Source organism: Nansenia antarctica (genome assembly GCF_963989245.1).
Source record: "Nansenia antarctica genome assembly, chromosome: 2".
Taxonomy (NCBI): domain Eukaryota; kingdom Metazoa; phylum Chordata; class Actinopteri; order Argentiniformes; family Microstomatidae; genus Nansenia; species Nansenia antarctica.
The window spans coordinates 76,599,142-76,621,983 of record NC_137675.1 but is presented as its reverse complement, the minus strand read 5'-3'; the positions used below and the strand labels follow the sequence as shown (position 1 = coordinate 76,621,983).

Here is a 22,842-nt window from a genome sequence, read left to right as displayed (position 1 = left end):
ATGGAGCCAGAGGGGGGCTCTCGCTCCCCCAGGGATCTCCTCCCCCCAGTGAACAGCTATGGGCCCCCACCCTCGTTCTCTGCACAGGACACCGCGACCCCCATCTTCCTGAGTCGCACCTTACAGGTAAGACGTCCTGATCCAAGCCCACCATAACAGAGACTGTTATGTGCTCAAACACACCCAGAGAGTTACAGTTAGGAGTTAAAAAGTTGATTTACATGTTACTCCTCAATGAGACCTTGTGTAATAATATGAACAAATAACATTTATATGACAGAATAAATAACCTACAATGATTATGTTATATTAGATTAGATTCAACTTCATTGTCAATGCAGAGTACAAGTACTATACAATGAAATGCAGTTTAGCATCTAACCAGAAGTGCAAATAGTGATATAAGAAGTGACTCAATGATGCGCAGCATGACATCATTGAGGTAAGTAAAAAACACAAACAATGTTACATAGCCTACCCTACAAACAGTCATATCTACCTATGTACATGATCATTATTAGATGATAGATTGTTTGTTTAGATTTGAGTAACTCATACTGTGCATACTGTATCTTGCTGTGTGACATCGTACTGTTTTGGATGTCATCATCCACAGGCCTCATGTTCCCCGAATATGAGAGAGGAGCTCCCCCAGAGCAGAAGCCCATGGGCCAGGGGTGGAGATGGAGACTTGGGGAGGACCGGAGGCCCCCGACCCAGGGTGGAACTAACAGGGAGGAGTGCACAGAGGAGCTTCAGGCCCTCAGCCTTTCCCTCCTCCCTAGCCTGGGACTCTGACTCGGAGAAGGAGACAATAGACGGTATTAATATATACTAGGGCTGCACCTAATAATTATATCTTTATTGATTATTGTTTAGATTAGTCGATTAATCAAACGATTAATTTATAGATTATTCTAACAATTATAATTTTTGCAATTAAAATTACAATTACTCTACCTAAAATAAATATCAAAAACACGTCTCATTAATATTTCAATATTTTATTCAATCATCTGCTCTTAAAAACAAATGTAACAAGAAACAGTTACAAAGTATGCACTACATGGCATTATTCCGCAACAGAAAAATAGCCTAGTCTTAACTGGTAATCTCTGTTTTACAGTCCAACATAAAACATAAAAAAAAGTGCAGATTGTAAGCTTTCAAATGATGTGTCATACATTGAAATCAATTGAAAATAGTTGAATAAGATATGCTTATTTGAATGTTGGTACACCTCAAACCAAATACCGAAGAAAATCTCTCTGAATCATCGTGCTGGTAGCTAGCTAACGGCTAAGAAAGAACATCTCTATGTAACATCTAACTGCATGTTTAACACATCACAACATGCTGCTAGAACATGAACATGCTAAAAACACATAACTACACAAAACTAGATGATCACACAATCCTTGCTTTTGAACAGTCCTAGAACGTAAGTTTGTTTACAAGCCATGTATCACTCACCAATACAAAGCAGGACCAGCAGATGATGCAGTGAATCCAAAACAAGCAGTGTTCGCTGACAAATTATAATTATATTTACTTACTAAAACTGTTGTTTTAAGGACCTTAAGGTGCTGTCTTGCTGCTGTCTTCACAAAGCACTCAGGGATGCTTTCGCTTCAAGTGTTCGTGCATAGCAGTTGTACTGCTGTGATAAACCATTTCCAATTTGCAGAGCTTACAGAGCACCACATTCTTGGTTCTCTGTCTACAATACTCCCACACTTTATCATGAATCCATGCTTTGACCAAGCGCAGTCATCTTACTTCTTTGCGACGCGCCGACGCACATTATGCAAATCGACGTATTTACGTAATCGATTATGTCAACGAGTCGCCCCCAGCCCTACTATATACATACACACTAGTCTGCTACTGCGTTTGACAGAAGGCCTATGAGAACAAGGAGAAGTGAACAGAAAATAAAGCAGATTGTACTGTAGCTTTGGCAGTGTCACTAGTTCAGATATGTTTTTCAGTTTTAACACTCTCAGGCTCAGTCAATCTTGCTCTTATTTTCACCTCGAGAACATGTAAATGTCACTCAGTCTACCTGTAGTCAGAACTGTGTGTGTGTGTGTCTCTCTCTCTCTCTCTCTCTCTCTCTCTCTCTCTCTCTCTCTCTCTCTCTCTCTCTCTCTCTCTCTCTCTGTAACTGGGTATGACTATATCTTTGGCTGTGTATTTACCTGTGGGTTGCAGACCTCAGGGTTGGGGTACAATTTTATTGTAATTTCAATGATTTCTCAATCAACTGAAAACTTTACATCTAAAACTGTAAATTCAAATCCTGGATTGAAAAATCTAATTGACCCCAACACTGGCGGACGTGTGAAGTGATGTTCTTGTTATTGTCTGTTTTGTGGGTGGTGGTGTTTGTCAGAGGAGGAGCTACAGCACTTTTCTAACCCTCACGGTCTGGCCGCCCACAGCCCCGGATCCCCCTCCTCCGGACTCAGGTGAGATGGAGGGATGGAAGGGCAGAAGACACTGTCCAGCAGACTGGACACTAGGTGCCAGTGTCCCGGACACCGATTAAGACTAATCCCAGATTAAAATGCATCTTCAATTGAGATTTTCTCTTGAAAATTTGATTTAATCCACGACTAGGCTTAATCTGTGTCTGGGACACAGGCCCTTACTGTCCAGTCTAAAACTGGCCCTCAACAGAGAGAAATTAGGCGAAACATTAGATTGATAGAAGAGGGATCAACCAACATTCAGACAATCATGCAAACAGATTGGACAGATAAATAGTCTGAAGTCAGACAGACTGACAGACAGAGACCGACCGACAGACGGTCAGATGGGGCACTTGACAGACCAGATAGGGGTGTAACATGAGGAAATACTTATCAACAGGAGGTTTCACAAACACACAGAGGTGTATGAGACTGGAGGCAGAGGAGAGATAAAGATGGATATTAGCATTTCCATCCAGTGACAGGAGTCCAATCACACGGTTAACCTTTAAATGTTTTCATTTGCCAGCCGGCAGCCTGCACTGTAGTTTAATGCGATGCCCTTTCTGACCCAGTCATAGAACTCTCTCTCTCTCTCTCTCTTTCTCTGTGTCTCTGTCTCTATCTCTTTTGTTCTAGACCAAACAGTGAGGATGACCAAGCACCTGAGAAAATGCAGCACTTATTCTCTGGTGAAGACCCATCCAGCCCTGCAGAGGGGCCGGACCAAGACCAGGCGAGCACACACAGGGAGGAGCCAAACATGGCCCAGTCCAGCCCAACAGAAGGTGCATTTTTGCTTGATGCATTTTAAAGCAACTCTCAGTGATTTCTGCATGCAAGGGCATAACCCCCAAAATATGGGTGAATTATTTACAAAATCACTGATGCTATTTTAAGGACTCATTTTGTTTATGTTTTGTTTTTTCTCTTCACCATCCACAGTGGCAGACGACCGAACCTGGAATGTAACAGAGAAGGCTGAGCTGCTTCTGTCCAAAGAGAAACCAAATGAAGAGCACCAAACGGAGGAGGAGGAGGAGGAGGAGGAGGAGGAGGAGGAGGAGGAAGGAGAGGGAGGAAATCAGATGGGAAAGGACAGAGAGCCTGAGCGAGATGTCTACACCTTTCCCGGTGACTCGGATCCCGAGAGCCCCCCGCCGGCACCCTGGGCCCACTGCACGTTCATCCAGCGCCGGAGGAAGAAGAGGGCCCTCCTCAGGCCCTTCTCTGGTCTGGGCACCTGGCAACGTACAGCGCCTAGCACAGGGAGGAGGGCGAGGAGCGGACCACCAAAATCAAAGACCACTGGCCCAGCAGAGAGAGTTGGGGAGGTCTACGACTTCAAGAAGGTCTTGGAGGAGGTGGAGGTAGATAAGAAGAAGGGGGCAGCAGAGGAGCTGGAGAAAGTGGTGGTGGTGGAGGAGAGAGGGGGAGGAGGAGGAGGAGGAGGAGGAGAAGGAGGAGAAGTAGAGGCAGAAGCAGAGGCAGAGCTTGGGAAAGAGGCAGAGATTTTCACTTGTGTAGAATGTAGCATTTACTTCAAGAAGCAGGTTCACCTGCAGGAGCACATGGCGGAGCACTGCCAGAGTGGGGCTGGGGGGAGCAGGAGGGAGCGTGGGGGAAAGGGGGGCCGTTTTAAATGCCTGGAGTGTGGATGGAATCTACCAAACAGGCTGGCGTTGGTGGAACACAGCAGACGACACCAGGATTCTCGGCAGAAGATTATGGAAGAGATTGGTAAACTGAATGACAGCGGGCAGGCAGAGTGCGGGCAGGGTCAGCAGAGCAATGTAACCAAACCTGCCAGCCCAGTCCCAACCCCGGCCCCAGAACCAGCGCCAGCACCAGTCCCAGTAACTACGCCTGCTCCAGCTCCGGTCCGAGCTCCAGCTCGAGCTCAAACCTCAGCCCGTCGCCGCCATTTCTGCCTCAAGTGTGACTTCAGCACAAGCACTTCCCAGGCTCTGGCCAACCACGCCAAGACCCACAACAGAAAAAGCACCGGTCTGCAGCGTGCCTCCCCACGCTTCCGGGCAAAGGTCACTCCTGTGGAGCTCCAGACACAGCCCATTGGCTCCACCCCAGTCCCAGCCCGCCTGGCCTCCGCCGCCCTGCCCTGTGATCGCTGTTCATTCCAGGCCTCCAGTCAGACCATGCTGAGGGAGCACTGGAACTTGGCTCACCCCATACAGGCCTCCATCTGTAGGAAAGAGTCCGAGGAGCCAGGGTCCAGCATTGATGCTTCCTTTTCACCACATCCTCTTCCAGATCCAGACAAGCTCTCCAGGCCAGGCTCCCCACCTGTGACCACTCATCCAGAGGGTCAAAGTCAGCTGGAGGTCAGTACACCTTCTCCTTCCTCTCCTGTGGACAGGACCCCACAGCCTCAACCACCAAACCCCTCTACAACTCCCCAGCGCAGGGCATTCAAGAGCATCGGGAACAGGAGGACAAACAGGAGAGGGAAGGAGGGGACTGAACCCACACGGTCTCATTCCAGGCTGGACACCAGGTCATCCGAGACTGAAGACCCACAGGGCCAGAGCCAGAACACTGACCTGATTTCTGAGCTGAACCACAAAGAGACTGATTTGCCAGTTGGGTCGAAGCCACACACCAGGGCCAGATCGCTCCTAGGTGAGAAAAACCAGAAACTGAACTCTCAAATCATCTACCGCAACTACAGGAAGAGGTCAAGTGGATGGATGTGGTTTTGTGGTGTTGATGTGGTGTTTGTCTTGAAAAGCACCTGCTGTGCATGCTAGATGTGTCTGCTCAGTTGCATAGTCAACAAGAAGTAGAAGCTTCACAAGCCCAATATTCATAGTCTAGGCCAACATCAGTCTGACAGTTACTGAGAATGCCCAGGGGTACTTTATACCCAAATCACATTCTTGAGCTGGCCTGGTTAAGCATCCCCCATACTGCTGTAACAGACAGTGTGAAAAGAGAATATCTGAGCCAGCACAGCATAGTTCTAGTTCACCCTGTAGTATGTAAAGTTCATTATTTGGCCCATTGCTTCCTCTGCAGGCCCCATGGAGGTGCCTGCCTCGGCCATGCAGCTGGAACACACTTTCTCAGCCAGCCTGCAGGGGGCAGCAGAGCATCTTGGTCAGCTCACTGAGGGGCAGCAGGCCCAGCTAAAACACACACTGTCCCTTGTCCTCACTGAGACCTACCACTTTGACCCCCAAACCCCCATGCCTTACCTACCACCTTGATCCTCAAACACCCCTGTCTAACCTAGCACTTTGACCCCCAAACCACCCTGTCTAACCTACCACATTGACCCCCAAACCACCCTGTCTAACCTACCACTTTGACCCCCAAACTCCCCAGTCTAACCTACCACTTTGACCCCCCCTTTTTAACCTGCCACGTTGACCCCCAAACTCCCCAGTCTAACCTATCACTCTGACCCCCAAACCCTCCTGTCTTACCGTCTGTCTAGTCGTTGGGAGGGAGGGATGGTATTGGGTGATTGTCAGGCTGAGATGTAGAGTAGAGGAGCCAACTGGCACAGTGATGCTTGGCTCCCTGCCATCAGTAGATCCTATACAGTCAGCCTTATCCCCTCTGCTGTCCCCTAGTCATTACAATAGCCTCAGCTGTTAAGTGAATAGATGTGAGTTGCTTGTGTGTGTGTGTGTGTGTGTGTGTGTGTGTGTGTGTGTGTACCTCACCACCTCTACCACTTCTCTGATACAAGCAGTAGATGACTGTTCTAAGTACTTGTAGCTGTTAACCTTTAGTTGATGTGTCTTTATGACATGTTTTTGATATGCCTTTCCTTCCTGTTTTAGAAGATGCCTCTCTAACACAACGGAATCCCACCGTCTCCTGTTCTCCAGATGAGAAGACCGTGAAGGAAGAACAGCCAGAAGAGGAGGGAGAGGGAAAGGTTGCCTTCAAGGAGAAGACAGAAAAGACTGCTGCTGCTGAAAACGATGATGATGAGGATGATGATGACGATGAAGAGGAGAGAGTCCGCCGTTTCCTAGCAGACGGTATACTAGATGAGGACGATGAGGATGATGAGATTGATGAAGAGACGGGAGCACTGAAGAGTGTGGAGAGGAAGTGTCCGTATTGCCCAGACCGATTCCACAACGGCATTGGGCTGGCCAATCACGTCAGGGGCCATCTCAACCGAGTGGGCGTCAGCTACAATGTACGCCACTTCATATCCCCGGAGGAGGTCAACGCTATCGAGAAGAAGTTCTCCTACCAGAAGAAGAAGAAAAAAGGTTAGCAACACACAGTCAAAGATGACTGTGTAATATTACTAATACAGTTGTAGTAGTAGTAGTAATATTAATAATAATAATAATTACAATTACTAACAGCACTAATTAGCATTAGTAACAACAACAAGAAATGTACACCCATTGGTAATATGTGGTAATGATAATCGACTATGTAACAGTAACAGGAATGACAACATTTAAGCAGAGTTGATAGTTAGAGCTGACATGCATTTACAGAAGTAACATTTTTGTGTGGATTTTCCAAACCCCTGAACCTGTATCTAATTTCTCCCCCAGTTGCCAACTTTGACCCGGACACGTTCAGCGTGATGCGCTGCGAGTTCTGCAGTGCAGGCTTCGACACGCGTGCTGGCCTGTCCAGCCACGCCCGTGCCCACCTCCGAGACTTTGGCATCACTAACTGGGAGGTGACGGTGTCGCCCATCCACATTCTCCGTGAGCTATTCTCCAGCCGCCCAGACTTGGTCATCCCCACGGCCCCCCCACGCAGTCCCGCGTCCCAGCCTGATGAAGAGGACGAACAGGAGGATGTGGAGGACGAGGAGGAGGAGGAGGAGGAGGAGGAGGAGGAAGAAGAACCAGGGGAGGAGAGGAGGAGTGAAGCAGCAGCAAGTGCTACAGTCTCCAACCCGTTGCCCCTATCGCCTCCCCAGCCCTGGAAGGAAGAACGGAGTGCTGGCAGTGAGCCTGAAGGTTGGTACTTGTGGATCTATATCTTAATTGTATTCTTTGACCTGGCATTATCGATGCCACACACTGGCCTGTGAGAGAGAGAGAGAGAGAGAGAGAGAGAGAGAGAGAGAGAGAGAGAGAGAGAGAGAGAGAGAGAGAGAGAGAGAGAGAGTGTTAGTTAGTAGACAGCAGTGGCGGACTGGCCACCGGGCAAGCCTGGCAAATGCCAGGAGGGCCGCGAGACTCTGGGCCGCTCAGAATGTATTATATAAAATATATACGTATATATATATTTGTAATTTTGTCTCTGGTGATTTTCATTGAAAATAACTTATTTCAGCAGACCGCGGCCCAAAACATTTTATATCGGCCGGGCCATCCACGCAGTTCTGCATCGCGGATGCCCAGGGCCCTAAACCAATAGGAGCAGAGCTCCCCTATGGGGCGGAGCTCCACGATGTAGAACTGGAGTATATCTCCATAACTATCGTAGTCAGTTCTATATCGCCAGTGGACACACACCTCATGTCATCATTCCGTTTATAACAGCAGTTAACGTTACACTGCTTTCATTTTCAGAATGGGGGAATTTGATGAGAGCGATGCAGTTAATGTGCAACAACTGGATGCAGGGAGCAAGTGTAGTTGGAAGTAGGAATGCACCGAAATTTGCATGTATTGGGCCGAAAATAGCACAAAAAAGTTCATTCGGTGTGAAAAGGCTATTGAAAGAGATATTGACTGATGACTGCCTACTGATAATACATATAATTACAGCAAACATGTCGGTAGTTTGGCATCTGTCCTCTGACTTTTTATGTTAACAATCCGTGTTGCGTGTTGCGTTTGGAAATAGGGCTGTTGTGTCGCAAATGCCAGGGCTGTTTTTTGATCCCAGTCCGCCCCTGGTAGACAGGATTGTGTGTGTGTGTGTGTGTGTGTGTGTGTGTGTGTGTGTGTGTGTGTGTGTGTGAGCCTTATGCAAACTACAATGCCAAAGCCAGAATGGGGCACAGGGCGGGAGCCCTATCTCCCATAGCTTGAGGCAGCTTGATGTACAAGTACACCCTCTGGACAGGACGCTAAGTTTAGCCTCAAGGCTGTACCCCCCAATCCATCTCCTTAATGCTGAGTATGTGTTGAGTAAAAACTTTTGTGAGGAAATTGGTCTCTGGTCCAGGCTGAGGATGGTGAGTGCTGCTAGGTAGAGCTAGAATGACAGCAGCAATGTCATACTTAAGAGGAGCAATGAGTGGCCACTGGGTATATTCAGATTTACCTTCCAGTTGATGATGATGATGATGATGATGATGATGATCGGATTTAAGTACTCTATTAATGTGCCACTTTAATGCACCCTGCTTGGTTGCAGGTTACATCATTTATGGATTCTGAAATAGACTTGTACTTGGGTGGTGATGCGTGTGCATGCAGCAGATTGATTGTCTGTGAAACTGCAGTGTTTGGACCTCTGAATCAAGCATATGAGAGAGAAGCCCCTGATGCCCACAGTTGATGTGGCTCTCGTGCGTTTATCCCAGCCTCAGCCTCTGCTCGATTGGTCACGCCTAAGCTTAGCGGTGCATGTGTAAGGGGGCAAAATGGCTGCTTCCACCTCCCCGCAGACCCAAACAATAGCGGAAAAACTGTCTGGCTTGAGCTACCGGGAGTCCGATGCGCTGCGGCTACTGACCGGTGAGTACTATGCACCGTAATTCCCGTGCAGTGCACCCGTGCGCGTTACAAATTAACCCGTTTCGTTGTTGCACGTCGCGTCCGTACCGTATACCCCGCATCTTTCGCTGTCTGTCAAATTGTCGCCAGACACAACAGCCATCAAAAACTCATATCATATGAGACCACGTAAATCACTGTCGCGCATTGAAGGTACGATATTTCAAAGTCAATTGATAATGATCGATTAATTATTGTTTCCGCCAGGTGTATGATTTTTCTCGCGCGTAGGAATGTGGTTTTGTAACATTGATGCACACTGTCATGTGTGTGATTTATTTTTGCGCGTCTGGGATGACGTTCACTATTTTCAATACTGCAGGATTTCTAAAATTACCTGCTGTACCCCAGTCCTCGCCATTTTACTTTCCTTTGATTTTTGATTTTTGATTGTGGACGCGCGGTTCTTTCTTATGAATGAATAGCTTCGTGCATGTTATGTTTGGGAAAGCGGACTTGTAAATCTTTAATTAAATCAGAACTTACTTAGTCGATCTGAAAGAAATCGAAGTGACACTTTTACATGGATTCTGTAATTACTGTAACTGTTTCGGTGTGAGAACTCCACAGTCCAGATTTTGCAACTTTGTTTCTTTTCATCGTTTACATTATTGTGTTGCATTTTAGTGATCATGTGTTTTGATTTTCACGCTCAGTGTTGCACCGTTAAAGGTGTCACCCTCGCCCTGCGCGCCAGCGAGATCAACTGACAAGCGCAGAGCCGCCCACCAGACAAAAAGCATTGTCTGTCTGCACGTCTCCTTTGATTTACCGTTTTGTCGCATAAAATGGCACTTTTGTCCCTGAACTGTACCATTGCATTTAAAGTGCTCAGCCTGTTTCAAAACGTAATGCAGCTTTTCCTGTAGTGTTTATTTACTCTTGAAGAAGTGATTTATTTCCAATTCTGAGACAATGTGCGCTTTTTCTCGCGCTGACAAATGATGAGCGCTCCGAAATGCGCTCCGAAATGCCTTTGCCTAAGCCACTATCAAAAGGTGTTTAAAAAATCGCTACCTTGTTTGTTATAAATACAGAACACATTGAAAATATGACCAATATTTATTATTTTGCTTATGGTTTTGTGAACAACACAATTATTGGATTAATGGAATTTACCCTTCGAGAATTGTCATGCATTAGAATTGTCAAATTATTGATTTATTCATTTTTAGGAAGCCTCAACACGTGTTTGGGTTGTGTGTAAATAACATTTCAGGTGTGGAGGAGGAGGAGGAGGAAGAGGAGGAGGAGGAGGAGGAAGAAGAGCAGATGCCAGCTCTAGACAGCCTGACCTCCAGCGCAGGGACGGGGAGGAAGGGGGTGTTCAACCTGGATTCAGAAAGCCCCTCTCCCAGAGATGAATCAGATACCAAGGGTGAGTCAGAGCAATGAGATGTCCTAGTCCTCTGGGATCTCTAAAGCTGTTTGTTGTTGTAGACAGACTGATGTTTCACGGTGTGTTGTTAGGTTGCTGTGGACAGACAGGTGTGTCAAAGTGTGTTGTTAGGTTGTTGTTGACAGATGTGTAAAGGTGTGTTATTAGGTTGTTGTTGTTGTTGTTGTTGTTGACAGACAGACGTGTCAAGGTGTATTGTAAGGGTGTTGTTGACAGATGTGTAAAGGTGTGTTGTTAGGTTATTTTTGTTGTTGTTGTTGTTGTTGACAGACAGATGTGTTGAGGTGCATTGTCAGGTTGTACACAGAGGTCTGGCTGCTGAGATCAACAGAGCTGGTGCGTGTGATTTTAAATGCTGTAATTGTTCAGTTAGAGATGTTTTTGGATTGTGTCAGAATTAACAGGTTAGTCTGGAACTATGGTTAATATTTACTATGAATATCAACTTTTACCCCTTAAATGCCATTACCGTGAGAGTATCCTGTTTTAATTGGTTGTGGTGTCAGTCAGTATCGAATGAGGTCTGTGTGCTTTGTCAGAAAGAAACCTCTTAGACATCTCTTAATGTTGCTTCCAAGGGTGCTGATGATCCTCAATTCACTGCAATAACTTCATGAATTTTGTTATATTGTGGTCCTCTGTGGCTCAGTTGGTAGAGCGTTGCACTAACAACACTTAGGTTGTGGGTTTGATTCCCGCTGGGACCATATACACTGAAAAATGTATACTCACTGCAGTGTAAGACGCTTTGAATAAAAGCATAAACTAAATGGCGTATGTTATATTTCTTAAATTGTCATCATAAAATAACCAAAAACAGAAAGCGAGCCGGTGTTGCTGGTTGTTGCCACGCTGCCACCCCTCCTCTAACACCCCTGTCCTCTGTGTGTCGTAGTCTCCAACTTGCTGAAGTGTGAGGTGTGTTGTGCCCCCTTCGAGACGAGGCGGGGCCTCTCCAGCCACGCCCGCTCCCACCTGCGCCAGCTGGGCATCGGGATGTCAGAGAGCAGCGGGGCGCCCATCGACCTCCTCTACCAGATCACCAAGGAGCGCAGCCTGGACGGCCTCTTCTCCCCACCTCTCCCTCGCCCCGCCTCAGCCAAGAAGCAGCAGCAGCAGCCCCCCCACCCCCACCCCCACGCGGTCCCCCCCACCCCCCGGAAAGAGGACCGATATGAAGACATGGACAAGGAAGAGAAGCCGCCTATCCCTCTCTCCATCTTGGCCAAAGCAGTGAAAGTGGCCCCCTCGTCCACCCCTTCTCCCGTGGCGTCACCTCCCCCCTCGGCCCTCCTCAGGTCCCCCTCCCCGGTGGTGAGGAAGGCCCCCATCTCCTCCCTGCTGCCCGTGTCCTCCCCCCTGCGCTCCCTGGACCACAAGCCTAGTGGGATGAAAACCACCCCCTCCAACCTCTCTGCCTCGGCCCCCACCACCACCACCTCCAGCCTCTCTGCCTCGGCCCCCACCACCACCAAACCCTTCTGGGCACCACAGGCCACGGACGCCCCACTCAACCTCAGTAAGAGTTTCAGTAGCCCTCTCTTTCTTCCTCTCTCTCTCACCCACTCTCTTTCTCTCTCCCTCTCTCTCTCTTTCACCCACTCTCTTTCTCCCTCTCTCTCTCACCCACTCTCATTCTCCCTCTCTCTCTCACCCACTCTCATTCTCCCTCTCTCTCTCACCCACTCTCTTTCTCCCTCTCTCTCTCACCCACTCTTTCTCCCTCTCTCTCTCACCCACTCTCATTCTCCCTCTCTCTCTCACCCACTCTCTTTCTCCCTCTCTCTCTCACCCACTCTCTTTCTCCCTCTCTCTCTCACCCACTCTCTTTCTCCCTCTCTCTCACCCACTCTCTTTCTCCCTCTCTCTCTCACCCACACTCTTTCGCGTCGTCTATCTGTACAGTATAGTACAGTGGATAGTGTACATAGCCTTTATTTATGTAAACCAGCTCCTTCCCTTCTTGTGATTTTTTTTAAAAAGTTTTTTTTTTCTTCCCTTTCCTAACACCAGGGGAGCCACCCCTCCTAAATTTCGTTGTTTGGTACCTGTACTGTAGCAATGACAATAAAGTCCATTCATTCATTCATTTCTCCCTCTCTCTCTCACCCACACTCTTTCTCCCTCTCTCTCTCACCCACACTCTTTCTCCCTCTCTCTCTCACCCACACTCTTTCTCCCTCTCTCTCTCACCCACTCTCTTTCTCCCTTTCTGTCTCACCCTCTTTCTCCCTCTCTCACCCACTGTCACCCTCTCTCCCCCATCTCGTTCTGAGAGGTATCTGAAATGGATGGCTTTTTTTATACTAATAGCGCTACATCTTTTTTGTGTGTTGGTTTTATAGTTCAGACTTTATGTGTTTTTATCATAACTTTAAAAACTTCAGTATCCAGAATGCCCATAATAGCACATGGTGTAAAACGGTCTTAACCTTTCCTCTCAACTCCCCAATGCCTGCAGCGTTGGAGGTCGACCCCAACAAGGACATAGTGTGCCAGCTGTGCGGTGCGTGGTTCGAGACGCGGAAGGGCCTGTCCAGCCACGCCCGGGCCCACCTGCGACACTTCGGGGTGGAGTACTCCGAATCCAAGGGCTCCCCCATAGACCTGCTGAACCAGCTGATCCACACAGATGACTTCAAGCATCGGGCCAGCGCCCTGCACCCCGAGGGCCCGCAGGAGCTCCACGGCCTCACAGCCACACTGTCCTCCCCCAAAAGGCCCTTCCTTACCTCCACCTCCCCCCTCCTCTACAAGGTCACCACCCTGGGGGGCAGGTCTGGGGGGTCCAAAGCTACCTCCTCCTCTCTGCATGGCCCGCCCCACAAGCGTCCCAAGTCGTCCCCCCTCCAAGTCTTCCGTTTGAGTGGCGGGGAGCTCACGCCCATCCCTCACAGTGAGTGATCTGTCACATGACCATGTTACATTTACAATAACCATTTACAATAACCATTTAAATAATCTAAAATTAGAGATTACAGGGACAGTCTCCCTGGACTAACTTAGGGTAAGTGCCTTACTCAAGGGCACACTAGTGGTGGTGTCCCCGAGTGGGATTTGAACTCATGACCTTCTGATCACCAGTCCAACACACTATCTACTTGGAACCTAATTTCCATTACTTGCGTAAGGTTATGTCTGGGATCAGGTAAAACTGATACAAAAGGCTGAAATTGACAGTAGTTAGTAATGGTGTAAAGAAACGGCAGGACCATTGGCTTACACTAGGCTTCATGACAACGGTTTCATGTGAAATGTTATAGGAGAATTTGATGTAAACGTACTTTCACGTAACCATGTAGATTTATACTCATTCACTTTGAATGCTTGTAGTCTATCTAACTTCATAATGTGCTGTATGACTGCTTCTTCTGTGAGTGTGATGGATGACTGCTTCTCCTGTGAGTGTACTGGATGACTGCTTCTTCTGTGAGTGTGCTGGATGACTGCTTCTCCTGTGAGCGTGCTGGATGACTGCTTCTCCTGTGAGTTTGCTGGATGACTGCTTCTCCTGTGAGTGTGCTGGATGACTGCTTCTCCTGTGAGCGTGCTGGATGACTGCTTCTCCTGTGAGTGTGCTGGATGACTGCTTCTCCTGTGAGTGTGCTGGATGACTGCTTCTCCTGTGAGCGTGCTGGATGACTGCTTCTCCTGTGAGTGTGCTGGATGACTGCTTCTCCTGTGAGTTTGCTGGATGACTACTTCTCCTGTGAGTGTACTGGATGACTGCTTCTTCTGTGAGTGTACTGGATGACTGCTTCTCCTGTGAGCGTGCTGGATGACTGCTTCTTCTGTGAGTGTACTGTATGACTGCTTCTCCTGTGAGCGTTCTGGATGACTGCTTCTTCTGTGAGTGTACTGGATGACTGCTTCTCCTGTGAGTTTGCTGGATGACTGCTTCTCCTGTGAGTTTGCTGGATGGCTACTTCTCCTGTGAGTGTGTTGGATGACTGCTTCTAATACTGTATGACTGCTTCTCCTGTGAGTGTGCTGGATGACTGCTTCTCCTGTGAGTGTACTGGATGACTGCTTCTCCTGTGAGTGTGCTGGATGACTGCTTCAACTGCTTAATGACTGATTATTCTTCTTTATGTGTTATGGGTCGTCATAACCTGCCTCTCTAATTGCAGGTGAGCCGGTAAAGGAGATAGGCTGCGAGTTCTGCGGGGAGTTCTTCGAGAACCGTAAAGGCCTCTCCAGCCACGCCCGCTCGCACCTGCGTCAGATGGGCATCACGGAGTGGTCCGTCAACGGCTCCCCCATCGACACGCTCCGAGAGCTGATCACGAGGCGGGGCCTCCCCTGCGCCCTGCCCCTCAGACCCCTCAAATCCCCTCCTCCGTCCCCCGGACCCCCTCGCTCCCCCCTGTCGTCGTCTTCCCCCTCCCCCAGCCTCCTGGGTCGCCTGCCCTTCTCCTTCGCCCTCCCCTCCAGTCACCAGGGGGCGGCGGTGCGGAAGATGACCTCGGTGTCCACGGCCTCCGCCGGCCTGATAGTGAAGCTGAAGCCTGAGCCGGTGCAGCTGGAAGTGACCATGCCGGGAGGAGGCGGGGGGGCAGGGGGATACCCCTCAGAGCCTCTGAATTGCAGTTGGAACAGCGCTGACAATGTGCTCCCCCTGAACTTGGGTGAGTCCGTGTGTCCGGAGAGAGATTTATCAGCTAACACAGGAAACCACTTTGTGTACTATGAGATTGATATCAGAGGGTCTGGTATTGCTTACTCAGGCTTTTATCCTAATGTTTACCTTGCTGGCTTACCACCCTCATCCATCTCTCTCTCTCTCTCTCCTCTCTCTCTCTCTCTCTCTACCCTCCATTCTCCATTTCTCTATTTCTCCCCCTTCCTCTCTCTCTCATCCTTCCCATTTATCCCCCCCCCCTCCCAGCCACAACCCATGAGGTGGAGCCAACACGGGACATCCGTTGTGAGTTCTGCGGGGAGTACTTTGAGAACCGTAAAGGCCTCTCCAGCCACGCTCGCTCCCACCTGCGTCAGTTGGGCATCACGGAGTGGTCCGTCAACGGCTCCCCCATCGACACCCTCCGAGAGATCATGCACAAGAGGGAGGCGTCGTCCCCCGCCTCAGGGGTGAAGAGGGAGTCCAGTCAGGGGTCCAGCCCCACCTGGGAAGGCATTGGGCCTCTGGGGGGCTACCAGTCCCCCAAGTTCTCCCGCAAGTCCCCCCTCAACCTGTTGCACTCGGGCTCCCGGCTCCACAAGCATGGCCTGGGGGCGGTGGGGCTCTCCACCACCCCTCCCGCAGGGAAGTTTTTCGGGATGTCCCCGCTGGGCAAGAGACCCCTGTCGGAGGAGGTCCGTCCAGCGGAGAGGTCGCAAGCTCAGACCCAACCCCAGCCCAAGACCTTCTCACCCCCGCCTCACGACTTCTCCTTCAAAGGGAAGTCTTCTCCCGACAAGCATGGAGCAGGACCCCTGGGTAAGACATGGCTTCACTCGTCTGACCCATCTCTTCAGGCTACAACTTAACTGTCCCTCCTGAGACATCTACTACCCCTATGTACTGTTTCTCCTGAGACATCTACTACCCCCCTGTGCTGTTTCTCTCTGTTTTTTGTTTTTTTGTTACATTGTCCTTCTTCTAGCACGACGACTGCCAATGGCCCTTGGATTGAGCATAGATTACTTTTTCCTGCTATGTCTAAAACTATTTCCAAACGATATATCAATGAAAAGACCAGTGCACTGTTCACACAGGCCTTTTCCCTAGCCCCCCCCCCAAAACTTCTATTCCAACCTCAGTAAATGACCTTCTACACGATTTCAACTTAAAAATCACAAAAACCATTGATGATATTGCACCCATTAGATTCAAATGCATCTCTGGTAAGCAAAAAGCTCCCTGGAGAACTGCCCCATCCGTAAAGACCCAAAAAAGAGAATGTCGTAAAGCAGAGCGCAGATGGAGAAAAACAAACCTTCAAGTCCACTATGATATCTATAAAGAGAATCTTCAAAACTATAACTTAGAAATAAGAAGCGCCAGGCAATCATTTTTCTCTAAGATCATAAACAATAACATCAATAATGCCCGCATCCTTTTCAGAACTGTTGACAGACTAACAAATCCCCCAACACCCATTGCTCAGGAATTTCACTCAACTAGTAAATGCAATGAGCTTGCATCCTTTTTTAACAATAAAATAGAAACCATTAGACAAGGCATTAGGTCTTCTGTGTCAGGCATGAAAAACATGTCCCCATTAACAACCCCAAATAGGGCGGACATAACAACCATGTCACAATTTAACACCATTGATTACAAGACCCTAGATAAAATCATGTCACGTCTTAAACCATCCACCTGTGCCCTTGATGTCCTGCCAACAAGCTTTTCTAAAAACATATTTAGCTGCATGGCAGGTGAACTAATACAAATAATTAACACCTCCCTTTCATCAGGAATCTTCCCTGAAGCCCTGAAAACTGCAGTTATTAAGCCTCTATAAAAAAAAAACAGCCTAGACCCATTTGTACTAAACAACTACAGACCCATATCAAACCTTCCCTGTACAGGAAAAATTATTGAAATGGTTGCCCACGAACAACTTAGCAATTATTTGACCCTAAATTATCTCTTTGATGACTTTCAATCAGGCTTTCGCCCCCTACATAGCACTGAAACGGCCCTTATTAAGGTCCTTAATGACATTCGCGTAAACACAGACTCCGGAAAAATCTCAGTTTTGGTACTACTAGATCTTAGTGCTGCCTTTGACACTGTAGACCATGACATTCTAATAGATAGACTAAAAACCTGGGTAGGACTTTCGGGCACTGCCCTAAACTGGTTTAGATCCTACCTACAGGACAGAAGCTACTATGTCTCCATTGGCAACTTTGTATCTGACCAAATTAAAATGACGTGGGGTTCCCCAAGGGTCAATCCTTGGCCCCCTTCTATTCAATCTCTACATGCTTCCATTGGGACACATCATAAAAAAGAACAAAATTGCCTACCACAACTATGCGGATGACACTCAAATCTACATAGCCCTCTCACCGAACGACTATAGTCCCATTGACAATCTCTGTAATTGCATTGAGCAAATAAACGCCTGGATGACACAAAACCTCCTCCAACTAAACAAGGACAAAACAGAGATAATTGTATTCGGTGCACCTGACAAAAGATCGAAAGTCAGTGCAAAACTTGATTCTCTCTCTCTTCACACTAAAAAACAGGTCAGAAATCTTGGTGTAATTCTAGACTCCGATCTAAACTTCAACAGCCACATAAACTCTAACTAAATCAGCCTACTATCACCTGAAAAACATAACAAGAATGAGAGGTTTCATGTCCAAGCAAGACCTTGAAAAACTCATCCATGCATTTGTTTCGAGTAGACTTGATTATTGTAATGGTCTACTAACAGGCCTATCTAAAGGAGCTGTTCGTAAATTGCAGCTCATCCAAAACGCCGCTGCTAGGGTCCTAACAAAAACAAAGAAATTTGAACACATTACACCAATCCTGAGATCCCTGCACTGGCTACCAGTCTCTCAGAGAATTGAATTCAAAATCCTCCTAATTACATACAAATCACAAAATGGTCTTGGACCAAAATACATATCAGATCTCCTCCCACCCTATATTCCCGCAAGGTCCCTAAGGTCAGCTGAGACAAATCAGCTAATAATTCCAAGAGTAAAAACAAAACACGGTGCAGCAGCTTTCAGTCACGCTGCTGCATGCTCCTGGAACAAACTCCCTGAAGAAATCAAACAGGCCCAAACCCTTAAAATATTTAAATCTAAGCTAAAAACCTTCATGTTTTGCACCAGTTATGATTAAACACAAACACTTCTATCAATGTCTTTTTTCCATTAACTATTGTCTTTTTAAATGTTTTATCTATTTACTTCTTATATTTGCTTTTCTTCATTGTAATTTGTATTTACTTATGCTCCTCTTGCTGTATTTTAAAATAATGCATGTAAAGCACTTTGAATTGCCCCTGTTGTATGAAATGTGCTATACAAATAAACTTGCCTTGCCTTGCCTTGCCTTGCCTTGCCTTGCCTTGCCTTGCCTTGCCTTGCCTTGCCTTGCCTTGCCTTGCCTTGCCTTGCCTATGACTGATGGATAGATGATTCACTTACTTAGTCAAATTTGTTGTAAGTCGCTTTGGAATAAGGCGTCTGCTAAATGCCAAAACATTTACCCTGCCCACTCCTCTACCCTCTCTCTCTAACCCCCCTCCCACCCCCCCCCCCCCCCCAGATGCCAGTTGTGAGCTGTGTGGGTTCTACTTTGAGAACCGCAAGGCGCTGGCCAGTCACGCGCGCGCCCACCTGCGTCAGTTCGGCGTGACGGAGTGGTGCGTGAACGGCTCACCCATCGAGACGCTGAGCGCATGGATGCGCAGCCGACCCCACAAGGTGGTGGAGATGCACAGGAGCTACATGCAGGGCAGCAGCAGCCGCAGCACTGCCACCATCAAGAAGGTGAGCGCCAACGAGGACTGAAGCGTTCAGTCATGTTTTATTTTAAGAAAAGATTTACCAGCCAGCGTCCTCCCTCATCAGAGAACCTAAGTACTTTGTTTATTTTATGTATTTCAACAGGATAGATTCCAATTCAAACATTGATGCACTGAATTAATCAACAGTACAATGAATTATATAAGTAAAAATGCTTTGGCTCATGCTAGGATCCAGATTACTGTGATAAGAATACAATTTAGAATAGAATACAGTTGCCACTTCAACAGCCATTTTGGGACATAAAAGCCTGATGTGTTTCTTCTGCCGTTGAGCCCCAGATCTTAGATCCTAACAAACGCAAGTCCGGGAAAACCAAAAAGGATTGTGTGTTTTGAATCAACAGTTGCTATAGTAACCAGACAGCCTGGTGGCATATGATTTGTCTTCAGACACATTCTTGACACGGTGTTTGTGACACTGTACATTTAAAAAATTCCTCCCGAATTAGTTTCTAGTGCATTGGTCTCTCTGTCTCTCTTTGTGCTGTTAGTTGGCAGTGAAATTGTTGTGCCCAACAGAAACAGGCCGTTCATAAGCTCAAAGCTTTATCGTGTTCCTCAGTTAATTCAGCAGTAGGTCATCTCAACATACAGTATATAGAGGCCTCCTGGGGAGAGCGCTGCCTACTGTAAGTCCTAGACTAAATCACACTTTCCATGGGGATTCTTAGTTACTTTCTAAGTTATTTTTTCTGAGTGGGGCAGTCCCATTCATATTTTTCATTTTTATTGACAGTTACAGTGAAGATTTAGACAGGAAGGATGGGTGAGAGAGAGAGAGGAGGAAAGACATGCAGGATATGTCCCCGGCCGGAATCGAACCGGGGACCCTGCGGTACATGGTCAGCGCTTAACCCGCTACGCCACCTAAGCGCCCCATTGGATGGGGATTCTTAGTTGAAAACTATTTGGAGTCTAGGGGCTAGGCTCAATCAAGGTCTACGTAACCCCTCCCACAGTGAGACCCGTGTGGATGGATAGATGAGCATTCATCCCCTCTCCTCCTCTTGTGTTTTTCCAGAAGAGCAGCTCCCCTCTCTCCCCGTCGTCTGACCCCGACCACGTCCTCCCAGTGTCGTTCCAGAAGGCCTCCTCCTCCTCCTCCTCCCAGTGGTCGTCTCTGGGGCTGGGCCCGGGCCGGCAGCTCTCTCAGGGGCGCAAAGGGGAGCAGCTCTCCCTGGGGTCGGCGCGAGCGGCGGAGGGGGAGGCCGGCGCCGTCTCTTACTCCCGGCCCAGCCACAGCGGTCCCAGCCCGGCCCGCCACGCCAACACACTCCCACACGCACAGGTGGCCCGCAGCGAGCTCAACGTCCGCCTGCCCCGAGGTGAGTGTGTCTCACACACACACGCGCACACACACACACACACACACACACACACACACAGACGTACCCCACATACCTTTTACACACATGCGTATTTACGCATTTTACTCACACACATATTCTTACACACCATTATTCACCACATTCACTCTCTCACACACACACACACACACACACACAGATGTACCTCACACACCTTTTACACACATGCGTATTTACGCATTTTACTCACCCACACCATTATTCACCACATTCACTCTCTCACACACACACACACACATTATTTACCACACACAATCCCGTGCATCTCGTTCTCAGTCTGTTCTGTTGTCTCTTCCTCGTGTCAAGGCTTCGAGCGGCGACCGCTCAAACACCCGTCTCACTCTGAGGGAGGCGAGAGGGAGAGCGGCCCCCCCAAACCTCCGCGCACCGGCACCATCCCCGCCCTGGTACCCAAACCCCCCTCCACCCCACTGGTCAAGCTCGTGGGCAAGATCTACTCTCTCAAGTGCCGGTGAGACTAACCCTCTTGACCTCTGACCTGTGTTATGAGTGAGCTAATCATCTGTGTACCAAATGACTCCTTATCCACCACATAAAAGTGCACTACGTTTGTCCTTAATGCGCTGGGTTGAGAACCGGAAGTCATTTGGGATTTGGCCATTGTGTGAATAAATGCTTTAGGGCTGAGGACGCTGCAGTTAATAGAGCTTTTATGACAGTGCCCTTCTGTTGCATGTTGTAACTGTTTTGATTCTAAAGCCAAGGGGCACGGTGGGTTAATGTTGTTCTCTCTATGTGTCTGCCTGTCTCTGAATGTGTGTGTGTCTGTCTGTCTGTCTCCCTTCCTCCCCCAGGTTTTGTGAGGTGGAGTTTCACGGTCCTCTGTCGGTCCAGGAGGACTGGATTCGTCACCTCCAGCAGCACATCCTCAGCCTCAACTACAACAAGCCTGCTCCCGCCTCCACCACCCCCCCCCCGCCGGCCCCCCCGGCCCAAGCTGCTGACCCCCCAGCCCCAGCCTCCACCCCTGGCTCTGGCCCAGCCGCTACCTCCACTACCACCACCACTACTACTACCACGCCTGGCCCCACCTCAACCCCCACTGCCCCGCTGACCCCCACCACAGCCCCCACGGTCCTCCCTCCTCACAGCCCCTCTGCTACCCCGTCTACGACCCAGTCCGCTCCAACGGGCTCTGCCACTCTGACAGCAACCGCCTCGACAAATGCCAGCATCCCCCCGACCCCCGACCCCACCCCCACCCCGACAGTATAAACCTCAACCACCATGTCCATCCACTATCCTTTTTTTAGCCCTTTTTTTTTGTTTTGCCAAGTCCTTACCATAACCATGCCTTTCGTGTTGTGTTCTTTTGGCCTTGAGACTGGGGAACCCATGTTGAACTGTTCTACAGGAGAGCTTTCTTCCAAAGAGCTCCTTGGAAACAATCGGAACCCCTCGACCCCACCCCGCCCCCCGCACAATCAGCTCTGCAGACTGTTATAAAGCCCCCCCGGCAGCTGCGTTGCCGTGGGAACTGGAACTCCCCACTCCCGGCCTATCTCATGACCAGCGGTGGGCCATGGCGACTGTCCCGAGCTTCAGGGTTCACCGTTTCTTTTCATGTTCTGCCGTGTTTCAACAGAATGTCAAGGTTTTCATGTTGACAGTTGCATTCCCTGCCATTTAGCTGTTGAAGTAGGGTTTAATCTAAACCCTAATGAACTTTGACCCCCCCCCCCCCTTCACCTTGGACAGCAGTCACCCCACATGGTGCTTTTCTAACACCAGGGAGGCTCCACCCATTTCTATCGGAAGCACTTAAGAGGAGCCGATTGGCTGCTCCAGTTTTAACCTTTCACCCAAAGGTCCGGAGTTTTAAATTATGTATTTATATGTACTCATGCTTTTAGTCTATGGTTCAGACCGAAAACGCGTGTTAACACTTTTGATTTTGATACGGCACTTTTACGTAGACGACGTCACAGAGCACTTAAACATAATGCCCCACGTGATTAGGGCAGAAATGTCAACGTTAGTCCCCATCAGTTGAGAGAACAGGAAGAGGAAGGAACCTGGAGAGAAAGCACACCCTTAAAGGGAAGTCCTTCCCTAGTCACCTTAGTGTTCGACTGACCGGTGCAGTCACACATGAATAACTGTCCCCCCACTTAATGTGTCTGAATGTAGCTCAGGCACATACAGTACTCTTACACACATACACGGATACACACACACACATGCACACACACACACACACACACACACACACACAGACACACTTTCCTACAGACAACCGTGCCATTGAAATAATCATTATGTCATTGCATAGTTTGCTGTCTTCAGCTCTACACCCACATCAGCACGACGCTGGCTGCTGCTAACAGCTGTCGCTGAAACTGGCATTGTGGTTGCAGATGACGGGCCGCAGAGCTGTCGAACGTTACCTTTTTC

General features: G+C 48.5%; 1 protein-coding gene across 1 annotated transcript; it reads left to right on the top strand.

The window, feature by feature from the left end:
• On the top strand, positions 1–21,663 carry wizb (WIZ zinc finger b; the record flags this gene model as incomplete). Its single annotated transcript, XM_080523448.1, has 17 exons — positions 1–126; positions 617–821; positions 2,396–2,471; positions 3,114–3,262; positions 3,420–3,883; positions 3,980–5,114; positions 6,284–6,727; positions 7,025–7,429; positions 10,398–10,532; positions 11,449–12,072; positions 13,015–13,449; positions 14,684–15,181; positions 15,442–15,993; positions 18,799–19,022; positions 20,082–20,385; positions 20,734–20,899; positions 21,243–21,663. The coding sequence occupies 17 exons, from the start codon at positions 1–3 to the stop codon at positions 21,661–21,663; spliced, it is 6,363 nt and encodes a 2,120-aa protein (XP_080379574.1).
• Between the last annotated feature and the right edge of the window lie 1,179 nt (positions 21,664–22,842).